Here is a 24075-nt window from a genome sequence, read left to right as displayed (position 1 = left end):
AATGCCCCTTGCCTTACAAAAATTATCCTTTGGGAGGGAAAAGGTATGCTCAAGCCTCACAGCAATTAGACCCTACATCCCTGAAGGGTTGCTGCAGAACCTTCCCCTGGAACCCCAATTGAAGGCTAATGCTTCTGGATTATTAATATGGAAAATCAGGCTGTCAGTGACTGGTAGTCATGATGGCAGTATGGCTGCGGAAAGTGCTCCTATCCTAGGTGTGGGATATAGTTGGACACTGTGGAAAACAGGATGCTGGGCTAGATAGGCCTTTGGTCTGATCCGAATGGTTCCTCTGTTGTTCGTATGTTAACACAGTTGGAGGAAACTCTTAAAGTTGTAAGTTTAAATGTACCTAAAATGCGTGCTTGAATTCATTCTATTTGGAATACTAGAAAGAGAAGCAAAAAAGTTTCACTCTGGCCAATGTGTCAGAGAAGGCTGGGATTTTTCCATTACAATGAATTAAGCTACCTGATGACTCGGAAACAGGAAGTGCAGAGCTTGCACAACAGGAAGCTGAAAGTTAAGAAGCTGTGTCTGCTTGTTGGAGAGGTAGTAGCAGCAGCTGCAGCAGCAGCAATTGCTCAAAGGTTCTGAAGAAGCTTAGGGTCTCTCTCAGGGACCAGAGAGAGGAAAGTTTACTGAACTGCACAGAGGACCGAACCGCATTGTTTGTTTGCAATGTGTTGCTTTGTTATTTTGTAACATTTAACTTATTGTAACTAGTATTTCGGACGGTCTTGCAGTAGAGCTTTGAAAACTCATTCTTGTGGTGGAGAGAATCCACACAAGGTCCAGATCACAGATTCTGTTGAACAACTGTAACAGAAACCTATCTGTGCTAGTGTTCTTGTCACATAGATGCCGCTACTTGCTCAGCCAAAGCTTTCCCTTCACGTTAATTTAGTTCTCTGAATTAGCCATGCCACTCTTCTATACTTCCCATTTTGAAATGCATATAAAGTAGTTGCAGTACTAATTCTACTGGTTGTAAACTGTGTAAACACCTTTATAGCCTGGACATGTTGTTAGAGTAAATTAAAGGTAGTATTTTGGAATTCTGTCCCCCACCCCACCCCCCGGTGGCTCAGATTATAACATTTGTTTCCTTGTGTGAGGGGATAATGTTTAAAATTCTGTGGGTGGGATTCACCTAATGAACCCTGTCCTCAGAAGACCTTGTGGGGATACCCTCTTCTCCTTCTCCCGTTCACTTGCACCTCCTGAAATTGGCTGGGAGGGGGTTGTTGTTCAGGAGAACTCCCCCAGAACAGCATGCAAGGGGGGTGTTGTTGGGCCTGGCAAACTGATACACTTGTGCAGATAGAACATTTGCAGTAGTGTGATGTTAAATTCCACCCAGTGCCCATGACATACCTGTGTCTGCAAATGACAGTCGTAAAGAGGTATGCCTGCTAGTGATTGTGGCCTATGTAGTTGCTTGCATTTATCTCCAAGCAGCAAGGTGGCAGTCCAGGCAGGAAAGGTTTCATAAAGTATCAAACAAGTTGTAAATGCGTGAAACAGATTCATTGATTTCTTTTCAATAGAATTATGAACGTAAATGATTTGTTGTCTGATACCCTAATTAGAATTCAAACACTGTTATGTGTTGATGACTCTGGTTAGATTTGTTTTTGTTTAATTGTGTTTCAAAGAAAAACTGATGCGCAGCTGGTATTAGTAATATTTAAAAGTAAAAATAGATTCTTGAATTATCTCTCTCCGTGTATTAAGTAATTATATTGGATTTTAACTCACTCATGATAATTCACAGTCTGCCACTGACTGGCTTAGGTTCTAAAATAGAAGCATCAGCTGAAGGAACAGTAAGTCTTATGAATCTTTTGGAAGAGACTTTTGCCAAAAATTCTTCGATTTCTACATATAGGGTTAAAGTATGAAAAAGCTCTCTTGTAGGGCAGAGGTTAGAGACTTCTCACTGAAGCATTGCTTAACTGCCTCCTTTTTAGTTGCTGTAGCAGCTGCTGTTCATTGGAAACAAATTGGATTAATTCCATGGAAGTCTCAATTTATCCTGTGAAGTAATTGCCTTTTATCGTGATGGTACTGAGTACTTACGCTGGAAGTCTCTCCAGAAAGTGTTTGCCCAAGTTTCTGTAGTCTACCATCGTGCAATAAAAGTTGTATCAAATGATGGCAACTTGTGAGAATGCAACGCTTTCCCGTCCATTCTCTGAAAACTCCACTAGAGCTAAAAAGCCTTCTGTGGGTGAAGGGACACAATTGTGTGAAAGCTTACAATAGGCTTGATTGTGCATGCATGCTTCATTCTGGGTAGTGGTTTCTAAATTAACAGCAAAATTCAGCATTTTCCCCGAGGGAAATAAAAAGGAGGTTCAGTAATGCAAATGTTAATTAGAAAAATATTAATCAACATAGTTTCAAACTTACCTTTGCAGTCTATGAGGATTAGAAACCTGTATTTCAAAATGAAGTATGAGATTTTCAGGATGCTTAGCTTTGTACTGAATATCAAATTATGGATTTATGTATATGAAACTGGAATATTCAAATACCTGCAGGGGAGTAGGAAACTATCATGTCTAGACCACTCTGGATGGCAAATGGGTAACAGCTTCCATTCAGACCCAGCTCTTGTTCTCTTGAGGTGCAGCCTCTGATGTGCTTGACATCTGTAGTTCTCTCCTATAAAGAGGGCCAATGCAGAGAAATAATGCCTGCTCTCCTCTCCTCTCATCCTCTGCACCCTCTAAATCTCTTGAGGGTTGAGCAATTTATATATTTTTAAAACCCAGCAAGATGGGGACACCTCTTCAGTTCTCTGGCACATGCAGAGGACTTGAGCGAGGGGGAGCCATGGTGATGACAACTTTTGCAGGCCATCTCATCTCCCAGCGTCCCTTGGGAATCATATAATGGGTTTTGAACATCATATATTCAAAAAAGCCCTATAGGAACTAATTTGTTTGCTTATTTCAGGGGGGGGGGGAGTCAACAACTTTTCACTTTGGCAACCCAAGTATCATAGGAAATTGACAATTTGGGGGTTTCATAGAGTAAGTATGGGGGGATTATCTGAGCGATTATCTAATGAAGATTATAAGTGGGTAGAAATAGGGCTTGTGAGCACTAAGTTCAGCTGAAATCAGGAAGTGAATTCTGTTTCTTTTTGTTTTCCCTGACTTCAAATAAAAAATTAGATCCTCTGTTTTTGCCTTACTTTTACTAACCTGTGTTAAGAAATACATTGAATTGAAATGAATTACTTATTTTATTTTGGATTATTTCTAATCTTACTCAAATAATATCAAAGTGTTGAACAATGTACACAGGAAAAACATCAGAGAAAGAAACTAAATAGCCGAATACATAGCAATCACTACCAATGAGTAACAAACCAGATTCCATGTTGCCTCTTCAGTATTTGTGTATTACCTTTGTTGTGCTCAGCAAACATGTAGGTGGGGGAAGCAGTGGGGATGAGTATGCTGTCACCTCACGGTCCAACTCATGAAAGGTGACCTTCTGAAGCAGGGAGCCTTCTGTACGTACGAAATCTAAGCATTTTAGAACCCTGCTTTTCCAGAATCCTGAAATGGGGGTAGAAAGTCTTCTCAAGTCTTCCCATACCACACAGTTGTCCTCAGTGAGTTGAAGGATGATGGAAACAATGATGAACATAGAATGGAGGAGCTCGGTTGTTTGCTCCCACTGCCCCCTTCATGCAGTTGCTGAGCCACACATGGCAACACTTGAGCTGGACTTGTGTCTAGTTGTGATCAACATGTGGATGGCCTTTGTAGACCAGAGATGGAAACCTAGTGCCCTCCAGCTGGCTAGGGTATACCAATAGCATAAAATAACCATAATTTAAAAGCTAGCAGGTAGTTTTCAAAGCCGTTCTTAAAATGCCTTTCTCTTATCCGAATTCCAACCCAGCAAGCAGAAGTGAGTGAACTGGTGGGAGGCAAACTCTTCAGCCAGAAGTGCTGAAGCCAAAATTCATTCCCACCCCAAGCTGTTGGTCGAGGCCACTAGGAACCAGAAGGCTGCATACACAGAATCTAGGAATAGTGCTGGAGGGGATCCTTTGACCCAGCTTTTCTGCTTTTTGCAGGTTGCTTTAGCATTTTATCTCTACCCTACCACTACTTGTGAGTGGACTCAGCTGGGATTAAAAGAGGAAGTCTGGCATTTTTAGCCTAGTCCAGAAGTTTCTAAAAAGCAGAGCTCAGTGGTTGCATTTATTTCCTTATGTAACCTGAGTTCTAAGTGGCTTGGCTTCTTTCCTCCTTTCGCAATTCTTGTTCTGTCCTTTTCATAATTTAATATAGGTAAAAGTCTAAACACTCCTGAATTCAGTGTTGTCAAGAGCCATGCTGCTTTGTCTCCAGAATATTTAAATATCAGCGGTACATTGCCATGTGTAAACTGTGCTTCAATAGGAGATCTTCACAAATAAATCAAAGAGCAAATACATTTGAAGCAAAGATAAATACGTTGCTAGATGGTAACCCCAGATTATGGCTTTAAAAGGTTTGCTGCCTGAAGTGCTTTGGAGCAAATAGGTGGGGCTTTTCCTCTTGTCTGGAAGGATGAAGACATTATTCACTGGAAGGCCTATGTTTGAATGAGTCGCTTTTGGTAACTGCCATTGTTTATATACATAGATCTTTGTTTGCTTGGGGACTCAAAGTAGATGAAACCATTTATGGTATGCATTTGTTGAGTACAACAAAATACTGTGTACCACTGTTAAGCTGCAAATGCATTAACTCGGAGTTCTCATGTTAATCAGAAAGAGTTTACTGCAAAAACTTCCTAAACTCCTGCCAACTGTCCTGCTTTTCCCAGTCTTGATAGCATCCTGGACTCAGTCTTGTCCATCCATATAATTGAGTCATTTGCTACCTTTTCTTACGATAGAAGCTGACACCCCTGCTCTGAAAAGGAGAGCCTAGAAAGTTCTCTAGAATTAAGCCAAGCCCGCTTTGCATTTTAATTATTTGTGTAAGATTCCTTGCCATGCCCTTCTCCTTAAGGTCCCAAGGAAGGTTAAGGTAAAGGTAAAGGTACCCCTGCCAGTCTTGACAGACTCTGGGGTTGTGCGCCCATCTCACTCAAGAGGCCAGGGGCCAGCGCTGTCCGGAGACACTTCCGGGTCACGTGGCCAGCGTGACAAAGCTGCATCTGGCGAGCCAGAGCCGCACACGGAAACGCCGTTTACCTTCCCGCTGGTAAGCGGTCCCTATTTCTCTACTTGCACCCGGAGGTGCTTTCGAACTGCTAGGTTGGCAGGCGCTGGGACCGAGCAGCGGGAGCGCACCCCGCCGACCTTTCAATCGGCAAGTCCTAGGCGCTGAGGCTTTAACCCACAGCGCCACCTGCGTCCCAAGGAAGGTTACAGGAGAACAATCATCCTTAAATGGACTAGTTAACCAATGTAAGAATATTTTGACCCTTTGTCTTGTTTTTATTTGTTTGGGACATTTCTATCCCACATTTCTTTCATCATGGAACTCAGTGGAAAGGCTGAGTCCGAGAACACAACTCTGAATTGATTGACCAATTTCTGATTTTGTCTTGCACTGAATGTATGAGAAGATTTCTCAAAATCATCTCCTGATTGTGGAGCATCATGAAATAAAATCGTTTCAAAACATCTATAAAATATTTTCACATATCTTAATATATTAAGCTTCTCTGTTTCCTCCTGCAGTGTTTGATTGTTGGAGGTGGACCTTGTGGTTTGCGGACTGCCATAGAACTTGCCTTTCTAGGAGCCAAAGTCGTCGTTGTGGAGAAACGAGACACTTTTTCAAGAAACAATGTGCTTCACCTCTGGCCTTTTACTATTCATGATCTTCGAAGCCTAGGAGCAAAGAAATTCTATGGAAAGTTCTGTGGAGGATCCATTGATCACATTAGTAAGTATCATTCACTAAGAATGGACATTGCATGAAAGTTCAGTGTGAATACATCTCTAGCTACACGGCAGGAATATTGGCTGCAGCTCATTACACAGCTGTGTGCAGACACCTTCTGTTGAATTCATTTGAGCTTGTACAGGGTTGTAGCTCTTCTCCTGATATGGTATACCAGTATACCACAACAGATTTAACCGATGAAGCCTGTATCCACTGTAGGAAACAGCCCATGCTGGGTATTTTTGGAAGAAGATGAAAGAAATTTTTCAGTATATAGAGAACAGAACATGGCATCCCACTCCTTCTAGCAGGTGTCCCCTACCCATATTTTTAGCAAGTTTTGTATAAATTGAATGCCAACACATTTCTTCAAATTTTCAAGAAGGTTAAGTTGACAGCCCTCATTTTTCAAATTTATGTTTTATTATTTAATTATATCCCATCTTTCCTCAAGAACCTCAGCTCAAGGCAGCTCACAAAAATTAAAACAATGGATAAATCAGATAGCTGTGTGTGTGAGAGAGAGTCGGTGTGGAGTGTTCATGCTCACTTTTGCCGTGGCCACTGCTGGTTTGTGGCTGTTGGACTGAAAAAAGTTAGCTACCTTTTTTCTATTTCTTAAGCGCGCGCACACACTGAAATAAGCTGAGGGAGCTAGTGAGTTGTGATCAGCATGAATTAAGGTACCACCCAATTAATTTTTTAAAAAACATATAATTATTCTAGTTAAATTTCTTTCTTTCTGTGTATTGCAGTTGCTTAGATTTGCATATAGTGGATTCCTGGTATCCTTTTACCCTGCTGGTAAAGTTATCCAGGATACTTAAAAAAAGAGAAAGAAAACCATGAATTAGCAAATCAGTTGGCTAAACTGAAAATAGCAACATTGGAGTGCTTTTTCTTCTGAAGGCCTTCACTGTATTAGGAAACAAGTATATCTGCCACTGCAATGAAACATACGTTCAAATGTTGACTAATGCACATCCTAAAATAACCATATTGTTTCTCTTTTGCAGGTATTAGGCAGCTTCAGCTCATCCTCTTCAAGGTTGCACTTATGTTGGGAGTTGAAATCCACGTGAATTTAGAATTTGTGAAAGTTTTGGAGCCTCCTGAAGATCAAGAAAATCAAAGTACGGCATGACTTTCGTTAAGAAAAGTATTGCACAGAAATAAGGCGATCAGTTTAAACCTTAAGGAATTGGGTATTCTGCTTGGTGTGATTGAGCGCATTTAATTTAAATCTGTTTGGTCTCTTTCTATTGGCATTTTGGCTATACCTTATGCCAAATAAACTTCAGTTCAGCTTGCTTGGATGGAGTTTGAATGTTTTCTCCAATAAATTCAAGGATGCCTGGAGCAAGGTTTTCTGGGCAAGAGGGTGATTGCACTGCCTTGGCTTTGCTTCCACAGCTAGAAATTCTCCTTCAAAATTAGTTGAAAGCTTAATTTTATTTTAGCAACTTTTAACTTAAAAAAAAAAATGTTTAGCTTCCATGGACCACCTAACCTAGTATGCCTCTCTCTGTGGAAGGGCCCCTTTCCTCAGAACAACAGGCAGTGACAATAGGGCTGCGGTTTAAATATGCTGCCCTCTTGCTACCTGAGGTAATTTTTTCAGTTTACCTCATGGTAGGGCTGGCTGTGCTGTGCAGTCTTTACATGGACTTCTCTCGTGTTGCTTGGAGCTGATACATGGAGCCCACAGGTGTTGACAATGCAGTTTGAATTACTCACTGTTTGACCACTGACTGACCTACTCCTTTCAGAAATAGGTTGGCGTGCTGAATTTCTCCCAATGGATCATCCTTTGTCAGAATATGAATTTGATGTTGTTATTGGTGCCGACGGCCGCAGAAACAGCTTGGAAGGTATGTTGTAAAAGTTGTAGCAAAATGCCTGCTTGTTTTCTTACTACAGGAATGGCTGTAGAGTGGGATAATGACTGGTTTTAAATTACTGCTTTTTTAGTTTTTTACAGAAAAGTTACATTCTTGCTTTTAAAAGTCGTTTTATTGTCATATATATTGCTTTTATTCTACTTGCCTTCAAACAGAACCAGAGCAGCTAACAATGTTTATAAAATGTGGCATTAAAAACCAAGTTAAAACACAATTCATCATAAAATACATTAACAGCTGTGTATCACATTGTGCTTGTGGTTTTTTTATTTCATTTTTTTTACATTGTGGAATAATACCTGACAGAAAGGTTTCATGGTTTTATCAGGAACGGCACAAGCAAGTCAACAATGGCCTACATTTTGTGTTGTAGGCCATGTGTATTCAAAATAATCATCACCTACAGTGCCTGCTGGGGATCTGGTGAAGATGTCTGAAGGAATAATTAGGAAGATATGATTTTAAGAACAGTCACTTAGGGCAAGGATTTGAGGAAGAAGAAACAGCTGAAGGAAAGGAATATTCTGTTGCAATAGCTGCAAAATAATAATTAGGGAAAATTCCAACCCTCTGAGTTGGCTTCTCTCAATGAGACATTAGTTGAGCAGTTCTTGCTAGCCATATCACATGAACCAACCTGGTTAAGTATGTACTCCCATTGGACTTAATTAGGTGATTTTTAAAAATTTGGCTTATCAAGAAATGCCAGTGAAACACCAAAGGCAATGGGAGTAGATGCCATGGGGAATTGTAGGACCCTGGTGCATGCCAGTTTCATTTTTGAGAACACGAGTTTATCTCCTTTCTGCCCTTTATACACTTAGAAAACATTGGTGCACTGAACCTGTTGAATAGTTCTAAGGGGTTCTTAAGCCCAAGTGACTCATGAGGCTCAGTTGTATTCCATGTAACTTTCCTCCCCACTGGTGAGAAACCAGATTGTGGGAGGGGAGCATTTTGTGTGGGCAACCAGTAAGGGAGTCAGGCAACTCTGTTGAGTTGTTGTTCTTCATTCCAAAAACAAAACCACTTGGGACAGGGGGAAGAATCATGCGGGTGAACATCATAAGAAGTTTGGGTCCCTGTGTCATGGGAAACATGACTCCCTTTATGGGGGCCGATGCACATTTCATTGCATATCTAGTCCACAGCATCAGTGTTTTTTAAAATTAACACTGAATGTGGACTTTAGGACTGCAGCATGGAGAAGACGTTTATCTCCCCGCATGAAAATCACTCTCCATGTGGCTCTTACTTTTAAGGAAAAAAACCTCCCATCAGCACCCATGCTGCATTGGGTTATGCGGAAGCAAAGGAAGATAGACAGGGCTGGTTTCAAGGCGGAGGATGGAAGAAAATAATAATAATAATAATAATAATAATTTATTATTTATACCCCGCCCATCTGGCTGGGCCTCCCCAGCCACTCTGGGCGGCTTCCAAAAGAATATTAAAATACTATGATACATCAAACATTAAAAGCATCCCTGAACAGGGCTGCCTTCAGATGTCTTCTAAAAGTCTGGTAGTTGTTGTTCTCTTTGACATCTGGTGGGAGGGCATTCCACAAGGAGGGCGCCACTACCGAAAAGGCCCTCTGCCTGGTTCCCTGTAACTTGGCTTCTCGCAGTGAGGGAACCGCCAGAAGGCCCTTGGTGCTGGACCTCAGTGTCCGGGTAGAACGATGGGGGTGGAGACGCTCCTTCAGGTATACTGGACCGAGGCCGTTTAGGGCTTTAAAGGTCAGCACCAACACTTTGAATTGTGCTCGGAAACGTACTGGGAGCCAATGTAGGTCTTTCAAGACCGGTGTTATATGGTCTCGGTGGCCGCTCCCTGTCACCAGTCTGGCTGCTGCATTCTGGATTAGTTGTAGTTTCCGGGTCACCTTCAAAGGTAGCCCCACGTAGAGTGCATTGCAGTAATCCAAGCGGGAGATAACCCGAGCATGCACCACTCTGGCGAGGCAGTCCACAGGCAGATAGGGTCTCAGCCTGCGTACCAGATGGAGCTGGTACACAGCTGCCCTGGACACGGATTTAACCTGTGCCTCCATGGACAGCTGTGAGTCCAAAATGACTCCCAGGCTGCGCACCTGGTCCTTCAGGGGCACAGTTACCCCATTCAGGACCAGGGAGTCCTCCACACCTGCCCGCCTCCTGTCCCCCAGAAACAGTACTTCTGTCTTGTCAGGATTCAATCTCAATCTGTTAGCCGCCATCCATCCTCCAACCGCCTCCAGACACTCACACAGGACCTTCACCGCCTTCACTGGTTCTGATTTGAAAGAGAGGTAGAGCTGGGTATCATGGGCAGAAATGGGCAGAAATGGAAGCACAAAGTGTTAAGCAGGAAAGGGGAACCTACGGACCTGCAGGTGTTGTTGGACTCCAGTTCCCATCACTCCCAGCCACCATGACCAATGACCAGGAATGATGGGAATTGTAGTCAAGCAATGTCTTGAGGGCCACAGGATCCCCATCCTGGCTGTTAAGTGGGTTGTAAGTACAACGTTCACAAAGGCTTTGAAAGATGAAAATATGCCTGTGGTGGAAAAGGAGAGGAATTGAGGTTTGGCAAGATGACTAACATGAGGAATCTGCCTTGGGTGATAAGGCAACTACTTTGTAGCAGGTGTGGTTTCAACTAATAAACAGGTAATAGGGAAGCAGAAAGGAGGAACTTGAAATAGGTGAAGCAGGATATTATTATACAATGAATCAGAATTTGGCTGGGATAATTGAATGAGGAAAGTGAGCACAGTAGCAACACCGTAGGAGTTGATGTTAATTTATGATCCTCAAAAACAATATTTGGGGTGGGGGGTGAGCTTTCTTCCAGACAGGTACCAGAAAGACATAATCTTGGACTGAGAACCATCAACCAGCTACTGCCAGAAGTTTGTATTTTTACAGTTATTAGCTAAGAGTTGAACAAATGGCTAATTTAAAAATTGCACTGTGAGAGATGATGCTTTTTGCTTTACATCTTAAACTTATGAAAATACTTTGGTTAGAGCTGAGGAGCAGACGAATGATGGTTGGGTTGCTTTTCTGTACTAGGCTTTAGGAGGAAGGAATTTCGTGGAAAGCTGGCGATTGCAATCACTGCCAACTTTATAAACAGAAATACAACAGCAGAAGCTAAGGTGGAGGAGATCAGTGGTGTTGCTTTCATCTTCAATCAAAAATTCTTCCAAGATCTGAAAGAAGACACAGGTGGGTTATCTGATCTTTTTTTTTCCTCCATGGCAAAGGAAAATAAAGAATAATAAGAGAACCTAACTCACTAGCAGTTCTGTACCAGTTACTAAATTGAGTGATGGCGATTACTTCATTTCAGACTACTGAAAGCAGATATATTTATCCTTATTCTCCACCAGTTGCGTCTCTTACATGAAGTTTTGTAAAAAAAATTCTTAAAGTGTACACAAATATTTTCAGTAGCACAGATTTTCCCCCCTGAGTACCTAAGGCCTGTGTGGTGTGCATGAAATTTAGCCAGTGTTTTATGGCTTGTTGTTGTTTTTCTTGCTATATGATTAGCTATATGCTGCTTGACTCTGTTAACTCTGCTGTTAACTCTGAGAGTTGAAGAAACGTGATCCATGACTGACCGGTTTTGAGCTGGGTCTGGCCATCTTTCAGCCCAATGTACCTTTGCAGTATCAACTTCCTGTGAAAATTCAGTTTAGGAACCAAGAGGAAGTCTCTTGTTGTTGTTGTTGCGGCTGCTGTTGTAAATATATCTCAGTTACTCATACTCATTTTTGGCATCACTGTAGACATTTATTAAATGTACAATTAGGAGCCTAGTAGATGTGAGTAAATTCAAACCAGTTAGAGCTAAGTAGAAGTGTAGACCATTGTTTTGATGACCTTTATAAAAACTATTAAAATACACAAGTGGAAATGCTGATTAGCTGCACAGGAGCTGATTCACAGTATTTGAAATAAACATGAGATGGATACAATTTGGCTGTGATCCAGCTGCATTGGAGTTTTGAAGTAAACAAATCATTACAACTGTTCTGTGCTACTAAAATAAGGAACAGGTTTGTGCCAAATGTTGAGTAGATAAAGGAGAAATTTGCACAGCTATAAACCTGCCTGAAATTCAGAATTGGCACCTGAGAACCTGCTGTTTGGTATGCAAGTAAGATCTGAGGGATCAACAGGTGCCGGGGCAGAGCCTTTTTGGTGGTGGCCCCACATGTTTAGAACTCCCTTCCTAGGGAGGTATCTATGGCTTTGTAATTACTGTTTTCTAAGAGAATGTATAAGGCGGGAGTCACCTAACAAATATTGTGAGCAGAAGCGATGTGCAAGGGCTTGCACAGTGGGGCTTTTCCTCATCTTCTAGTTCTGCACTCCCACAAAATTGGCTCCAAAGGGATCAGGAGACCACCCCCCATAAACACACACAGCAGAGCATGAGGAGAGGGAAGAGAATTATTTCCTCTGGCAAGCTGATATGCTTGTGCAGATTGTACGTTTGTAATAGCATGACATTTGTTTGCAAGCTCTTAACCACTGCTGATTTTAATTATGGTTTAAACTGTCATTTGTTGAATGTATTGTGTTTCTGGTGCTTTGTGTGTGAAATATCTTTCTTCCCTAGGAATTGACCTGGAGAATATTGTTTACTATAAAGATAGCACCCACTATTTTGTGATGACTGCAAAAAAGCAGAGCCTTTTGGAGAAGGGCGTCATAATCGATGTAGGTATTCAAATGTGGGTTAAGGCCTTTCTATCATATGCTAGTTTGGAGGGAGCCTATAAACCACAGTTTCCTTCTTCAGATGTCACAGGAAGCTGTGGTTTAAGAAAGGTAGCTTCACTTACCCCAGGGGCACAAGAGGAGAGATGAAGAGGGAGCATGCACTTGGCTAGTATCCAACCCAATAAACCATGTAATCATCCCAATCAAATAAACCTTTAAATATATACGTATCACTCATACTTTGTATTACCCCAGGAGTGTTGAACTTACATCTTGCAGACCAAATGTGGTCCACCAGGCCATTTTCAGGAAGCCCCACCCATTACCCTATACCTGACTCTGTATGTGAGTGTGTAGGGGTAGGACTTCAAAAGAACAAGCTCAAAGCTCCCAGTTGTTCCTTGGATCCAGCAAGGTGAGTTCCCACCAGTCCATCAGCTGATGGGAGGATTGCAGCACACTATTGGGTACCCTGAATTTCCTCCTTTGAACCGTGGTGGTTTGAAGGAGGAGCATAGAGGAGAGATCATTCGAAAGCACAGTTCCATTCTATCATCAGCTGATGGGTGAATCTGATCTTACCTTCAACCCCTTCACCTGGATTTAGTGTGAATAAACAAACAGGCAGGTTTCCAGGGGCGTGGTTACGACCACAGCACTCTTTCCCCAGTTCTGCTGCTGCTGAGCTCCACAGGGCTAAACCATGGTTTGGCTTAGCATTACATCCAATCCAAGCCTTGTATTCTGCTTTCCCCAGACAAATCATGAGTGGTAAGCCGAGATCAAACCTTGGCTCCAGGCTCATAGTTTATTTGGCATGAGACACACAATAGGGTCAGGTTCAGACATAACTAAGCCCAACCATGTTTTATCCCTAGGTAACATGACAGCAAAAGGATCCATGGTTTAATCTAGTATTGTGTGAAAGCCAGATCATGGTCTCTAAACTTGACTTAAATATACTGAGTAACATAAGATAAATACATCAATACATTTTTAAAAGAAAGAAGTCAGAATATAACCTGAATCTTATCAAACCTTCAGTTCTTCCCATGTGGAATATCATAATCTTTTTTGTGTAGCAGTTGTGCGAACATCCAAAGATCTCTAATGATATAGTTTTGTCTTCCAATGTAGGATTATATTGATACTGAAATGCTACTCTGTGGGGAAAACGTAGACCAAGACAATCTGCTGTCCTATGCAAGAGAAGCTGCCGATTTTGCAACTGATTACCAACTGCCTGCCTTGGATTTTGCAATTAATCACTACGGTCAACCAGATGTAGCTATGTTTGATTTTACTTCCATGTATGCCTCTGAAAATGCTGCATTAATACGAGAGAGACACAGACACCAGCTGTTGGTTGCTCTTGTTGGAGACAGTTTACTAGAGGTAGTGTGTCGTTGTCACCCTTTTTTTAAAAAAAGTTTAGGCAGGTGGCTTCTTTGATACCATGGAACACCTTGGAGATTTTAGCAATTACATATTCAAAGCTGTGCAGCCATGAGAGCTCAAAACTTATTTTTTATTTAAAAGCTGGAGTTCCAGGATCTTATGTAAATACATGGCTTGCGCCAAATCATAGTGAGTTTGTTAATTTTAAATAATATGGAACATAAGATCTTAATTGGGTTATATCCAGTGCTCCACTCACATAGTTCTGCTGACCCAATGGGGCTTCAGTTTCCTCTCCTTATCTCCATGTACCCCCAAATCTGCTCTGGACTCTCAAGAGCTGATTGATTGGGGGAGTGGGGTGGGGAGCTGGAGGGGAAAAGAGAGGAGAAGGAGGCTCCATCATGCACATGGAAGTTTGTTTCACCAGCAGAGCTGCAACATTGGAGAGGGTCCATTGTTCCCAAGAGAACAGAAGTAGGATTTGGATTTTGCCTGTTCAGGCTACAGTGAAAAACAATAAGTTTGATTTAGACATGTTAGCTCACATCGGTGGAATCCCTTACATTCTCCCAGCAAATGGATATAGGCCCTGTGGATCTAGAGCTTTTTACTAACTCCACTACATTCTGTGGGCATTTGTCTTTTCCATTTGGCAGGATGATATCATATGTGACTTGTAAGTAGATACTTTAACCAGTCACCACATTAGGGAACATATTGATTAAATGTTTTATGCCAATATGATGGAGTTGCTGATTTGAAGTCTCTAAGAACAGTTTTGTACCATTCTGAAGAGCAGAGTAATAGCTGTGTGGTCATTTCAGAATGATCATGATGTTAGATTTCATCTAATATGTTGATGTTATTTCGCAGCCGTTCTGGCCCATGGGCACTGGTTGTGCAAGAGGGTTCCTGGCTGCGTTTGACACAGCGTGGATGGTGAAAAGTTGGGCCCAAGGAAAGCATCCACTTGATATCCTTGCGGAAAGGTTGGCATCTCTTGTTTGTTCTTCCCATGTATTACAGTGAAACCAAGCAAACTTCGATTTTCCAGGGGCCTGGGTTGATCCATTTTATTTATTTATTTAAATTTATGTACTGCTTCATTGTAGAAAAAAAAAGTGAAACAGTAAAATTGTTATTAAAAAAATTACAACCATAATTTAAAACACACAGAAAGTCAAAACCAAAATAGACCAGACTAAGGCAAATAAAAACTCTCACAAACATTATGAACATCTGGGTAGGCATGTCTAAATAAGAATGTCTTCAGCAGGCTTTGTGTTTTTCTGTTGTGAAGAGCCCTGAGGCCTTTGGATGAAGGGCAGAATACTAAATAAGTAAGTAAGAATCAAAGAGCTGCTGAGGATTTATTAGGATGGCATTTTGTGTGTTGAGTAATGAAGGCAAGAGTCTGGACTTAGGGAAAGGGCATATAAGGGCTGAGAAAGCATGTTTGTGGATGACAAAAAGATAGTACAGTCGTACTTGGAATGAATCTATACCCGATGCTGTTTTGTGGTTGAAGGAGCTGCTTCCTTGTGTGAAGGGGAAAAAAATCAAAGCCATATGATCTTGGGTGATGTAATCTTATTTCTTCCTAGCTATTTTCCTGCTTGAGGAAGACATACTTAACATCTGTCTCAGTTGTTCCCACCCCAGTCATTTATCATGTTTAGACAATGTGTTCAAGTATTGTGTTCGACATTCTAAATATATGCAGGGAGCACATAAGGTAAAGAAAACACTGTAAGATAGAAAGCACACACACACACACACTTGCAACCTTTTGTTTTTACCTTCCAGAGAAAGCATTTATAGGCTCTTACCTCAGACAACACCTGAAAATATCACTAAGAACTTTGACCAGTACACCATTGATCCTGCAACACGTTATCCAAACTTGAACTCAAGTTGTGTTCGACCTCATCAGGTAAGCTGGGGTACATGAGAAATGCCTGTCTCCAGCTAAGTTCTACTCAAGAGCAGGCCAATTAAAATTAATGAACCTTAGTTACGTCTGCTAATTTCAGAGGGTTTACTCTGAATATGACTAACATTGAATACAACCCACAAGCTCTAGAAAGCAGTGTGAATGCTTACCTATGCTCCGTAAATGACTGACTTTTGTAGAAAGGTCAAGTCACTCAGCCTCCAATTCCCTAGATAAAGCAATGTTTGTATAAGCGAAACATTTGAGAGATTAGGAGATACAGACCCAATTAGGATGATCACATCAGGCTTTATAAATCATGGTGCTCCTGGTTTATATTCCAGGTTTGAGTCAGAAATTTTGATAACCTTTCATGTTACTTGATGGGAAAATGTTGGTATGACAGGCCTATTTTGAGTCTGAATAATTAGCAGATTGAGAATTCAGGGTTGTTATAGCAAGTATTGTATTTTATGGGGTGTGTCTGTCTTTAGGTGAAGCATCTGTACATTACAAATGAGCTTCAGCCATTCCCTCTAGAAAGAGCAGACTCCATTAGAAGATCAATTGGACTTTCAAGACATGGTATGAAATGCATGTTTTGTTATTATGCTTTTTACATCCTATAAATGGTGAGGGGAGGGGAGATTTGTAGCTTTGGACAAGTGACTATATATTTATTTTTTTAAAATCTGCTATTTCAGAATCTGATATAAGGCCAAACAAGCTTTTAACCTGGTGTCAAAAACAAACAGAAGGATACAGGAATGTTAGTGTCATGGACCTCACTACTTCATGGAAGAGTGGCCTTGCCTTATGTGCAATTATGCATCGCTTCAGACCTGACCTCATGTAAGTTCTTATGTCTTTTATATGTGTAATGCTAGCTAATTGCAGGTTCTGCCACCTACAAAAGTATAGACTTGGGTAAAGCCAATCAAAACAGTGAGGAGAGTTTGTTTCCCTTTTTAACATCTTTTTTTTGCAACTAAGCATGTATTTGCTCGTTTTTTCCTTCGTGAATGTCCTTGGCTCAGTACTAAAAAAAGTAAAAATGCAAGGTATACAGTTTCCAAGAACTACTACTTGAGATTTTAACTGTATCATTTTGCCTACTTTTGTCGGAGTCTGAATTGCTTTTTTTTTTTTTAAAGCAAGAAACTGCTATAATTCTTTGCAAATATACATGGGAAGATGATATTTGTGGAAAAAAGAATCCCATAGCTTTACTAGGTCTGTGCCAAAAGGGCTCACTGCAACACAAAACATTCAGGATATATACACTACCAATTCTTGAACTGGTATTGGATGGCCAACTTGATACGACTTGTTATGATGTTAAGGATCCGAACCCTGGGGAGACATCCAACAGTTGGTTCTATGGGTGTTTCCTTGCCTGTTACGCACAGAGTAGTGTGCTACACCATTACCTTCACCAGGCCCTTCAAGAATGAGTGTTCATTCTTCTACTGATGATTTGGCCAGTTTGATTTGCCAGGGACTTGGAAGCATTGTTACAAATGTAGAACTTTGGATTATAAACCCCTTCTGGAAGCTGTCTTTGTATTCCTGCCGTGACTGTATCAGCTCCCAAGTTGGGAGTGATGCAGAAACCATGCAGTTAGTGCCATATGGGGATTTTTTTGGGATAGCCTGAATAAAAGACATTTTAGAATGTGTTTGTTAAGCCTCAAGCTCTGTTTTGTATTGTTACCCAAGCCAAAGAACGTGATCTGCCTAAGTAACCTTCTGCCCAGATTATTTAGGGGGCAGCAGAAAAGAACTCAGGGTGGCCTTACACCTTAAAGCCGTTCCTCCCCATGGATTTGTTTTGAGGTGCAGACAGTGTCAAAAATATCTGGGCATGGCACTACTAGAGAAATAGTCCTTACTATTTAAACTATTAAATACCAGTTCAAGATTTAAACACTGTACATCAGGCATGACCAAACTTGGCCCTCCAGCTGTTTTGGGACTACAACTCCCATCATCCCTAGCTAACAGGACCAGTGGTCAGGGATGATGGGAATTGTAGTCCCAAACGTTTGGCCATGCCTGCTGTACATGATTGGATGGAGGTGGTTTTGTGGGGGTTTTTTTGTCTTACTCCTATGAAAGTACACCTTAGAGTTAAAATGGCTGCTTCAGTAAGTAGCCACAAACACCTGAGAACTAACTGGAGGAAGGCTTGTGCTCCACTGTTGTCCCCCTCCCCCTCTTGTCTTTATTGTTGCTGCTGCTTGAGGCAGGAGCAGCCAGGGGCTTTCTAAATTGCTATGCTCTTGGACTTGATGGCAACACTCATTAATTCTGAGGGCCTTCTGACAGTTTGTTGAATCTCTTTCTGTTCTTGCTTTCTGATAGTGCTGACAAGGCACTTAGAAAGGTCTGGCTTACCATTTCCCATGGCTTTTATCACCAGTGTGAGAGGGAATGGTTGGAACCAGCAAATGGTAAATGCATCTCTTTAGGAGATAAGGTATGGTGCTGCTAGTTGCCTTGAAGGGGGCAGTAGCGAAGTGGAAGTGGTGAAGGGGGAAGCCTCCTTTGACACTAATTGATCTGTCTGGCTGCAACCTGTTCAGGTTAAGGTGCTCAAGCATGTAATTATTCCTGGATGACAGAGATTACCTAGACCCATTTCAGTCGTTATTTGGCATGGCTTGCAAACTGAAACTGCCTTGGTTGATGACATTTGTTGAGAGAGGGTGCAGTCTAGCTCTTGCTAATTGATCTGGACTTCTCATTGCCTATCTCATGGACCATGATATACTTTTTGGGTGGCCTGTCCTGTTGAACGTGGGAGATGCTGTGCTCAAGGACTTCCATTTCTGTTTGAGGGGTTGAAAGTGGGATGGAGTTTTCTTCTTCATAAATCCATTGCATTTGTTATGGTGCTCTGCAAAGTTCTGTTCTGCCCACCATACTATTTAACATCAACATTAAACTGCTAGGAGAGGTTTTCTGGAAGTTGGGGTTTAGGTAGCATGAGTATGCTTCTGCAGTCTCACTCTGCCTTTTTCATCTAATGTGGTTAAAGGTTAGATGAGGATGTCTGACTCTGAATTATCCATAGTGAGATGGATGGGGCTTAGTATACTGAAGTTGAATCCAGATAAGAGAGGGGCACTGTTGGTTGGTGGTTTAACCAACCAGGGCTGTGGAACTCATCTGCTTTTGGATAGCATTGCATCCTCTCTCAAAGATCAGGTTCACCGCTTTGGGATCTTCTTCAATCTGGCATGGTTTGATTTATCAAGTTACATGTTGAATATCACCAGCTGTATCCCCTTCCCGAAAGGAAATCATAAGTATAATGGCTAAATCCTTTGAAAGGTGAGGGGAATTCATCCATGTGTAATAGAGCTCAGCCAATGGCATTTCCTTGTTTTCAGAGCTTAATTCTCTCTGGCTGTAAAAGTGGAGAAATATTTGCTGCAGTTTTTGGAGGTGAGCTGGAGAAATGGTTAAAAATCTTTAGGGGCGGAAGATTTACACTTTGATTTGACAGTGGTGGATACTCCAACCCTGGCTGCCTTTTAAAGACTTTGCACCACTGTGGCAAACATCCACTCCTAGTGTGCTTCAGGACCATTTCTGATTCCATACCTGTGTGGAAGGATGCGACATCACAAGATAGCACCTTTTCAGAGTCTGTGCTGGTGGGAACAGGGATTGGTATTCTTTTGAAACGAAGAATATAGCCTTTTTCTCCCCCCCCCCCCAAAAAAATATGACTGAAAAAGTTCATCAGATTTTTTTTGGGGGGGGGGGGCAGAGCATTGTGTCCAGACATGCTGTTGCTATGTTGCAAGCATCAACCTTCCCTGCTAGCATTTGCCATGTTTGTACCAGGGACAGAATACCTACCTCAATTCCTAGGATAGGAGTTTCAACATATTATTGTTTGGCACATGTTGTTTCATATACCAAGGAACACAAGTGAACAACGCAAGCACGCTGACACCAAACTCTACATACATTAAGCATAATAGAAACACCTCTACCCGACCCCACCCCATCCATGTCCCCTCCCTCCACCCCCTTTCTTTTTTTCTTTTTTTTCCTTCTTTTTTTCTCCCCCTAATGCCTCAACTCAGGGGACGCAGGTGGCGCTGTGGGTTAAAGCCTCAGCACCTAGGGCTTGCCGATCGAAAGGTCGGCGGTTCGAATCCCTGCGGCGGGGTGCGCTCCCGCTGCTCGGTCCCAGCGCCTGCCAACCTAGCAGTTCGAAAGCACCTCCGGGTGCAAGTAGATAAATAGGGACCGCTTACCAGCGGGAAGGTAAACGGCGTTTCCGTGTGCGGCCCTGGCTCGCCAGAGCAGCGATGTCACGCTGGCCACGTGACCCGGAAGTGTCTCCGGACAGCGCTGGCCCCTGGCCTCTTAAGTGAGATGGGCGCACAACCCCAGAGTCTGTCAAGACTGGCCCGTACGGGCAGGGGTACCTTTACCTTTACTAATGCCTCAACAAATGAAACGGATTTGTTAAAATGTTACATGGAGAGAAAAAAAAATACGAGGCATTACACTCAAACTGTAAAACAAGAAAACCCTAAATAAAATATTTTTTTTTAAAAAAATATATAGGTTTTTTGAATTGTGAATTGGTTGTCGTTGTCAGCAGAGAGGTGACCCCTGTTCCACTCACAGAGCTACAGTTTCCAGAGTTGGTTTAACAGGCAATCCCTCTTCCCAGGGGACCCTGGAAATTGTAGCGCTGTGAGGATAATCGGTTTCTCCTAGCAACTCTCAGCACCCTTTACAAGCTGTAGTTCCCAGGAGTCTTTGGGAGAAGGCATGGTTGTTTAAAGTGGTATGATCCTGATTTGAATGCCTATTGTGGATGGGACTAAGCCACAATTCAAGGTTGTTTCTTTTGCATGACTGAGGATTGAAGATGAGATGGCAACCTTTCAAGGCCCACCCAGTGAGTTGAAGGCTGAAGTGTGATTTGCACCAAGGGTAGCCCTTGGCTGATTCTTAGACCACACATGTTCAGTTTTGCTCAAGGAGGCAACTTTTTCAACCGAATAGAAGTATTTAGATTTAACTAAATCGAAGTGCTTGGTTACTTTCATGTGTTGTTTGGTGGGGGTGCCAATTTTCCTAAACAAAATTTCTCTGTGGAGGATTGCAGCAGGCTTCTGAAATGGTTGCTTATAAAATGTTTCCGAAATAGAAGATATTATTGAAGGGCAGGGCAGGGGAACTAAAATATCTACACTTCTGCAGACTGATGTGCCCCTCTTTTTGAATCCCCAAGTGACTTTGACTCCCTGAATGAAGAAGATGCCGTTGGAAACAACCAGCTGGCATTTGACATTGCTGAGCGAGAGTTTGGAATTCCCCCTGTCACTACGGGGAAAGAGATGGTGTCTTCTGGAGAGCCTGATAAACTCAGTATGGTCATGTACCTCTCAAAATTCTATGAGCTATTTAGGGGAACACCTCTGAGAGCTGTGGGTAAGTCAATCTAGGTTGCTCTTAAGTCTTAAGAGAAGCCAGCCTTTCACTGTTTTACAGCTTGCCTGATTGACCCTGAAGCCGAGCCAAAGTTTGCCTTGCAGCTCCAATATAACTTGCTCTGGAATGTCCAACTGTAATAGCTGTGTTCTGTAGTTATCCCAGGCTTTAAAACGAAATGGGGGTGTAATGTCTAATATTGTGAATGGCTTATGCTGGCTTAAATATTTTATCTAGAGCTGGTTGACATGGTCATTGCCATTCATCTGTACTTAGTGTCGCTGTAATGTTTCACACAAAGTTGTTGGTTTTGCACTCATTCACTCCATCCTAACAAGTAAACAAATCTGACTTATGTACCAGGCACCAGGAGTGCTGGGGCATGAGGTTTCTCAGTATAGTGGTATCTATCAGTACCATACCAAAAAGAGAGAGACATATTCCAGTCAACCTTCCACATGATCCACAGCCACCAGGATTAGAAAAGGATTAGTTAAGGGAAGGGAAGTGGTGATGGGAGTGGCAAGGCTGGAAGACATCTTCCATGTTGATTAAAATCTGAACTACAGAAGAGCTAGGGCAACAGTATTTGATCTCTTAGATTACAAGCTGCTGAAACTTCTATTTACAGGCCAAGTAATACAAATTTCAGTGATGCTTGCTAGTGAAGAAGACACAATCTTAGATTGGCTTACAGGCAAATGAGTGCAATCTCAGGCACACTTAGCTTGAATAAAACCCATTGAATATAAATTTGATAAATAGGAATAAGATTGTGCTGTTTGGCTCAGACAGTGATGTTATTTTAAAATACAGTTGAGTAAAACAGAGCTTTTTGAATTTCGAGGTTAAATTTCAAAACATGCTTTATTAAGAGGAGTATTTCCTTAGCCTAATAAGAATGCTCCAGTTGCTGGACAGCATACTTTATATTTATTTCTTTATTTATCCATGTTTGAACAGGTGCTACGGATAAGCGAAATGGAGAAAGAAAGGATCTTTGTTCAGCAAAATCATTCAACTTCAATAACTACATGAATTTAACTTTTCCAAGGAAGAGAATACCTAAAGTAAGCATCCTATAACTTCAGTAGCCCTGTCCTTTTAAAAAACCCCAATTATAAACCAAATTAATATGTGCTTGTAGTCATCAAAGAGCTATTAGTTATGATAGCCAAAACAGAATTTTGTACTCGGGGACATTATGTACAGTACAGTATTCAGCTGGCCTTTGGTTTGATCCAGCAAAGCAGTTCCCAGGCTTGTTTGCAGAATACTTTCCTCTAGGAATTCACTGCAGCATTTGCGGGTGGTGAATTGGGGGAGGGATTATGATCAATTGGCAGGGGAGTTATTTGAAATTTTAGAGATCTTACTTATTAGGGGCAGTCGTTACTGGCTGTGTCTTTGCCGAAGTGGCCTTTGCTAAAAGCTTCCTCTCTGGTTTTTTGTTGGTATTTATCCCCTTCCCCCCACATTGCCCCATTGAACTGTGAGGCCACAGAGAGCTTCCTTATATTGAGCCAGATCATTTGTCCATCTGGTTAGGTGAGATTATCTTGGTTATTTACTGGGTCAAGTAAGATAAACGTCATTGTTTATATTCCAAATGTGAAGTTTCTTTAGCATGCAACAAAATGTTCTGATTCAGTAAAAAAAAAATTGTCTTTGTGTGAGGGTATTATTTTTTATTGTATCAAATCAAATGCACACTTTCCTTTGCTTTAATTTCCACTTTTTGGGTTAGGATTTTATTATTTTCTGTTTTCGTGGCAATCTCAGAATGCAAAACTGAGACTTAACCTTAATGCTGGAAGAGAAATGGGTAAAATGTCTCTGTTGTTTTAAGAGGGTCATAGATGAAGCAGGAAAAGGTTAGGAAATATTATTTTGCCAACTTATAAAATCCTTGTCTGCATTTAAAATTACCTCAGCTGGGTTTTTGAAACACACTAAATTGTTCTAGGAAGAATTTACTCAGAACTAAGTATAAGATCATTCTTATGTTGCCCATTCTATAAATAACATCCTCAAATCATATGAACACTTAGCTACCAAGCAGTTACCTCATGCCCTTTTTAGGAAACAGCATTTCTTCGCTCAGCCATGCAAACAGAGCTGGCACATTTACTCAACAGAAGCCTAACTGACAAAAATCAAATTTTCCAGGAGAGAAAGAATACCACACCCTCTTAAAGCAAACTTCCAGCAGATTGTTTTGCTAAAAACTTGATATGGTATTTTTCAAGGTGTCACTTAACAACTTTTTTGTTCATGGACAATTCTGTCATTACAACACTGCATACTTGTGCCCTGTTTATATTAGTGCTGGACATTAATAATAACCTGAATTAAAAATTCATATTGAACCCATATTCATTACCCCCCCCCCCAGTTTTCTTGTTCTTAACTGGACAATAAAAATGTAAATAATATTGTATTTATTAATTCAGAGGGCCTAACAGAACTAATTTCATGTAAAAGATTAGAATTAAGCAAAATCCTTCTCAGAGCCTTACAATTTAAATCTAACTTTATCACCTAAGGGTTGTTGGATCTAGAAATCCCTTGGGTAGAATGCTTACTCACAAAACAAGCACACTAATGGAAAGTTTGGTGGTGGGTTTTGTCAGTTTCTTTCCCACCTACAGCCACTTGCACCCCCTGAAAAAATTATTTGGTGGATTGTGTGTTGGAAATGGATGGAGCTTGTAGGGGGAAAGGAGAATTGGTGA

The 24075-nt window shown here is 41.5% G+C and overlaps 1 protein-coding gene across 10 annotated transcripts in view; it reads left to right on the top strand.

Moving 5' to 3' along the window:
- Window positions 1-24075, top strand: part of MICAL2 (microtubule associated monooxygenase, calponin and LIM domain containing 2) — a 153305-nt gene that overhangs the window by 41831 nt on the left and 87399 nt on the right. For all 10 annotated transcript variants that reach the window (XR_013835826.1, XM_079965562.1, XM_079965561.1 and 7 more), the window contains exons 3-14: window positions 5708-5915; window positions 6932-7048; window positions 7685-7786; window positions 10879-11034; window positions 12437-12537; window positions 13678-13935; window positions 14815-14930; window positions 15748-15874; window positions 16369-16459; window positions 16579-16726; window positions 21141-21340; window positions 22304-22410. Coding sequence is in view for 9 of the 10 variants with exons in the window: in XM_079965562.1 (XP_079821688.1) it covers window positions 5708-5915; window positions 6932-7048; window positions 7685-7786; window positions 10879-11034; window positions 12437-12537; window positions 13678-13935; window positions 14815-14930; window positions 15748-15874; window positions 16369-16459; window positions 16579-16726; window positions 21141-21340; window positions 22304-22410 (1731 nt within the window). In the remaining variant the exon portion in view is untranslated. The remainder of the gene's footprint in view (window positions 1-5707; window positions 5916-6931; window positions 7049-7684; window positions 7787-10878; window positions 11035-12436; window positions 12538-13677; window positions 13936-14814; window positions 14931-15747; window positions 15875-16368; window positions 16460-16578; window positions 16727-21140; window positions 21341-22303; window positions 22411-24075) is intronic.

Source organism: Podarcis cretensis (assembly GCF_951804945.1).
Source record: "Podarcis cretensis genome assembly, chromosome: 1".
NCBI classification, from domain to species: Eukaryota; Metazoa; Chordata; class Lepidosauria; order Squamata; family Lacertidae; genus Podarcis; species Podarcis cretensis.
Note: the sequence above shows the minus strand (reverse complement) of the source record. Positions and strands in the feature narration are given on the sequence as shown.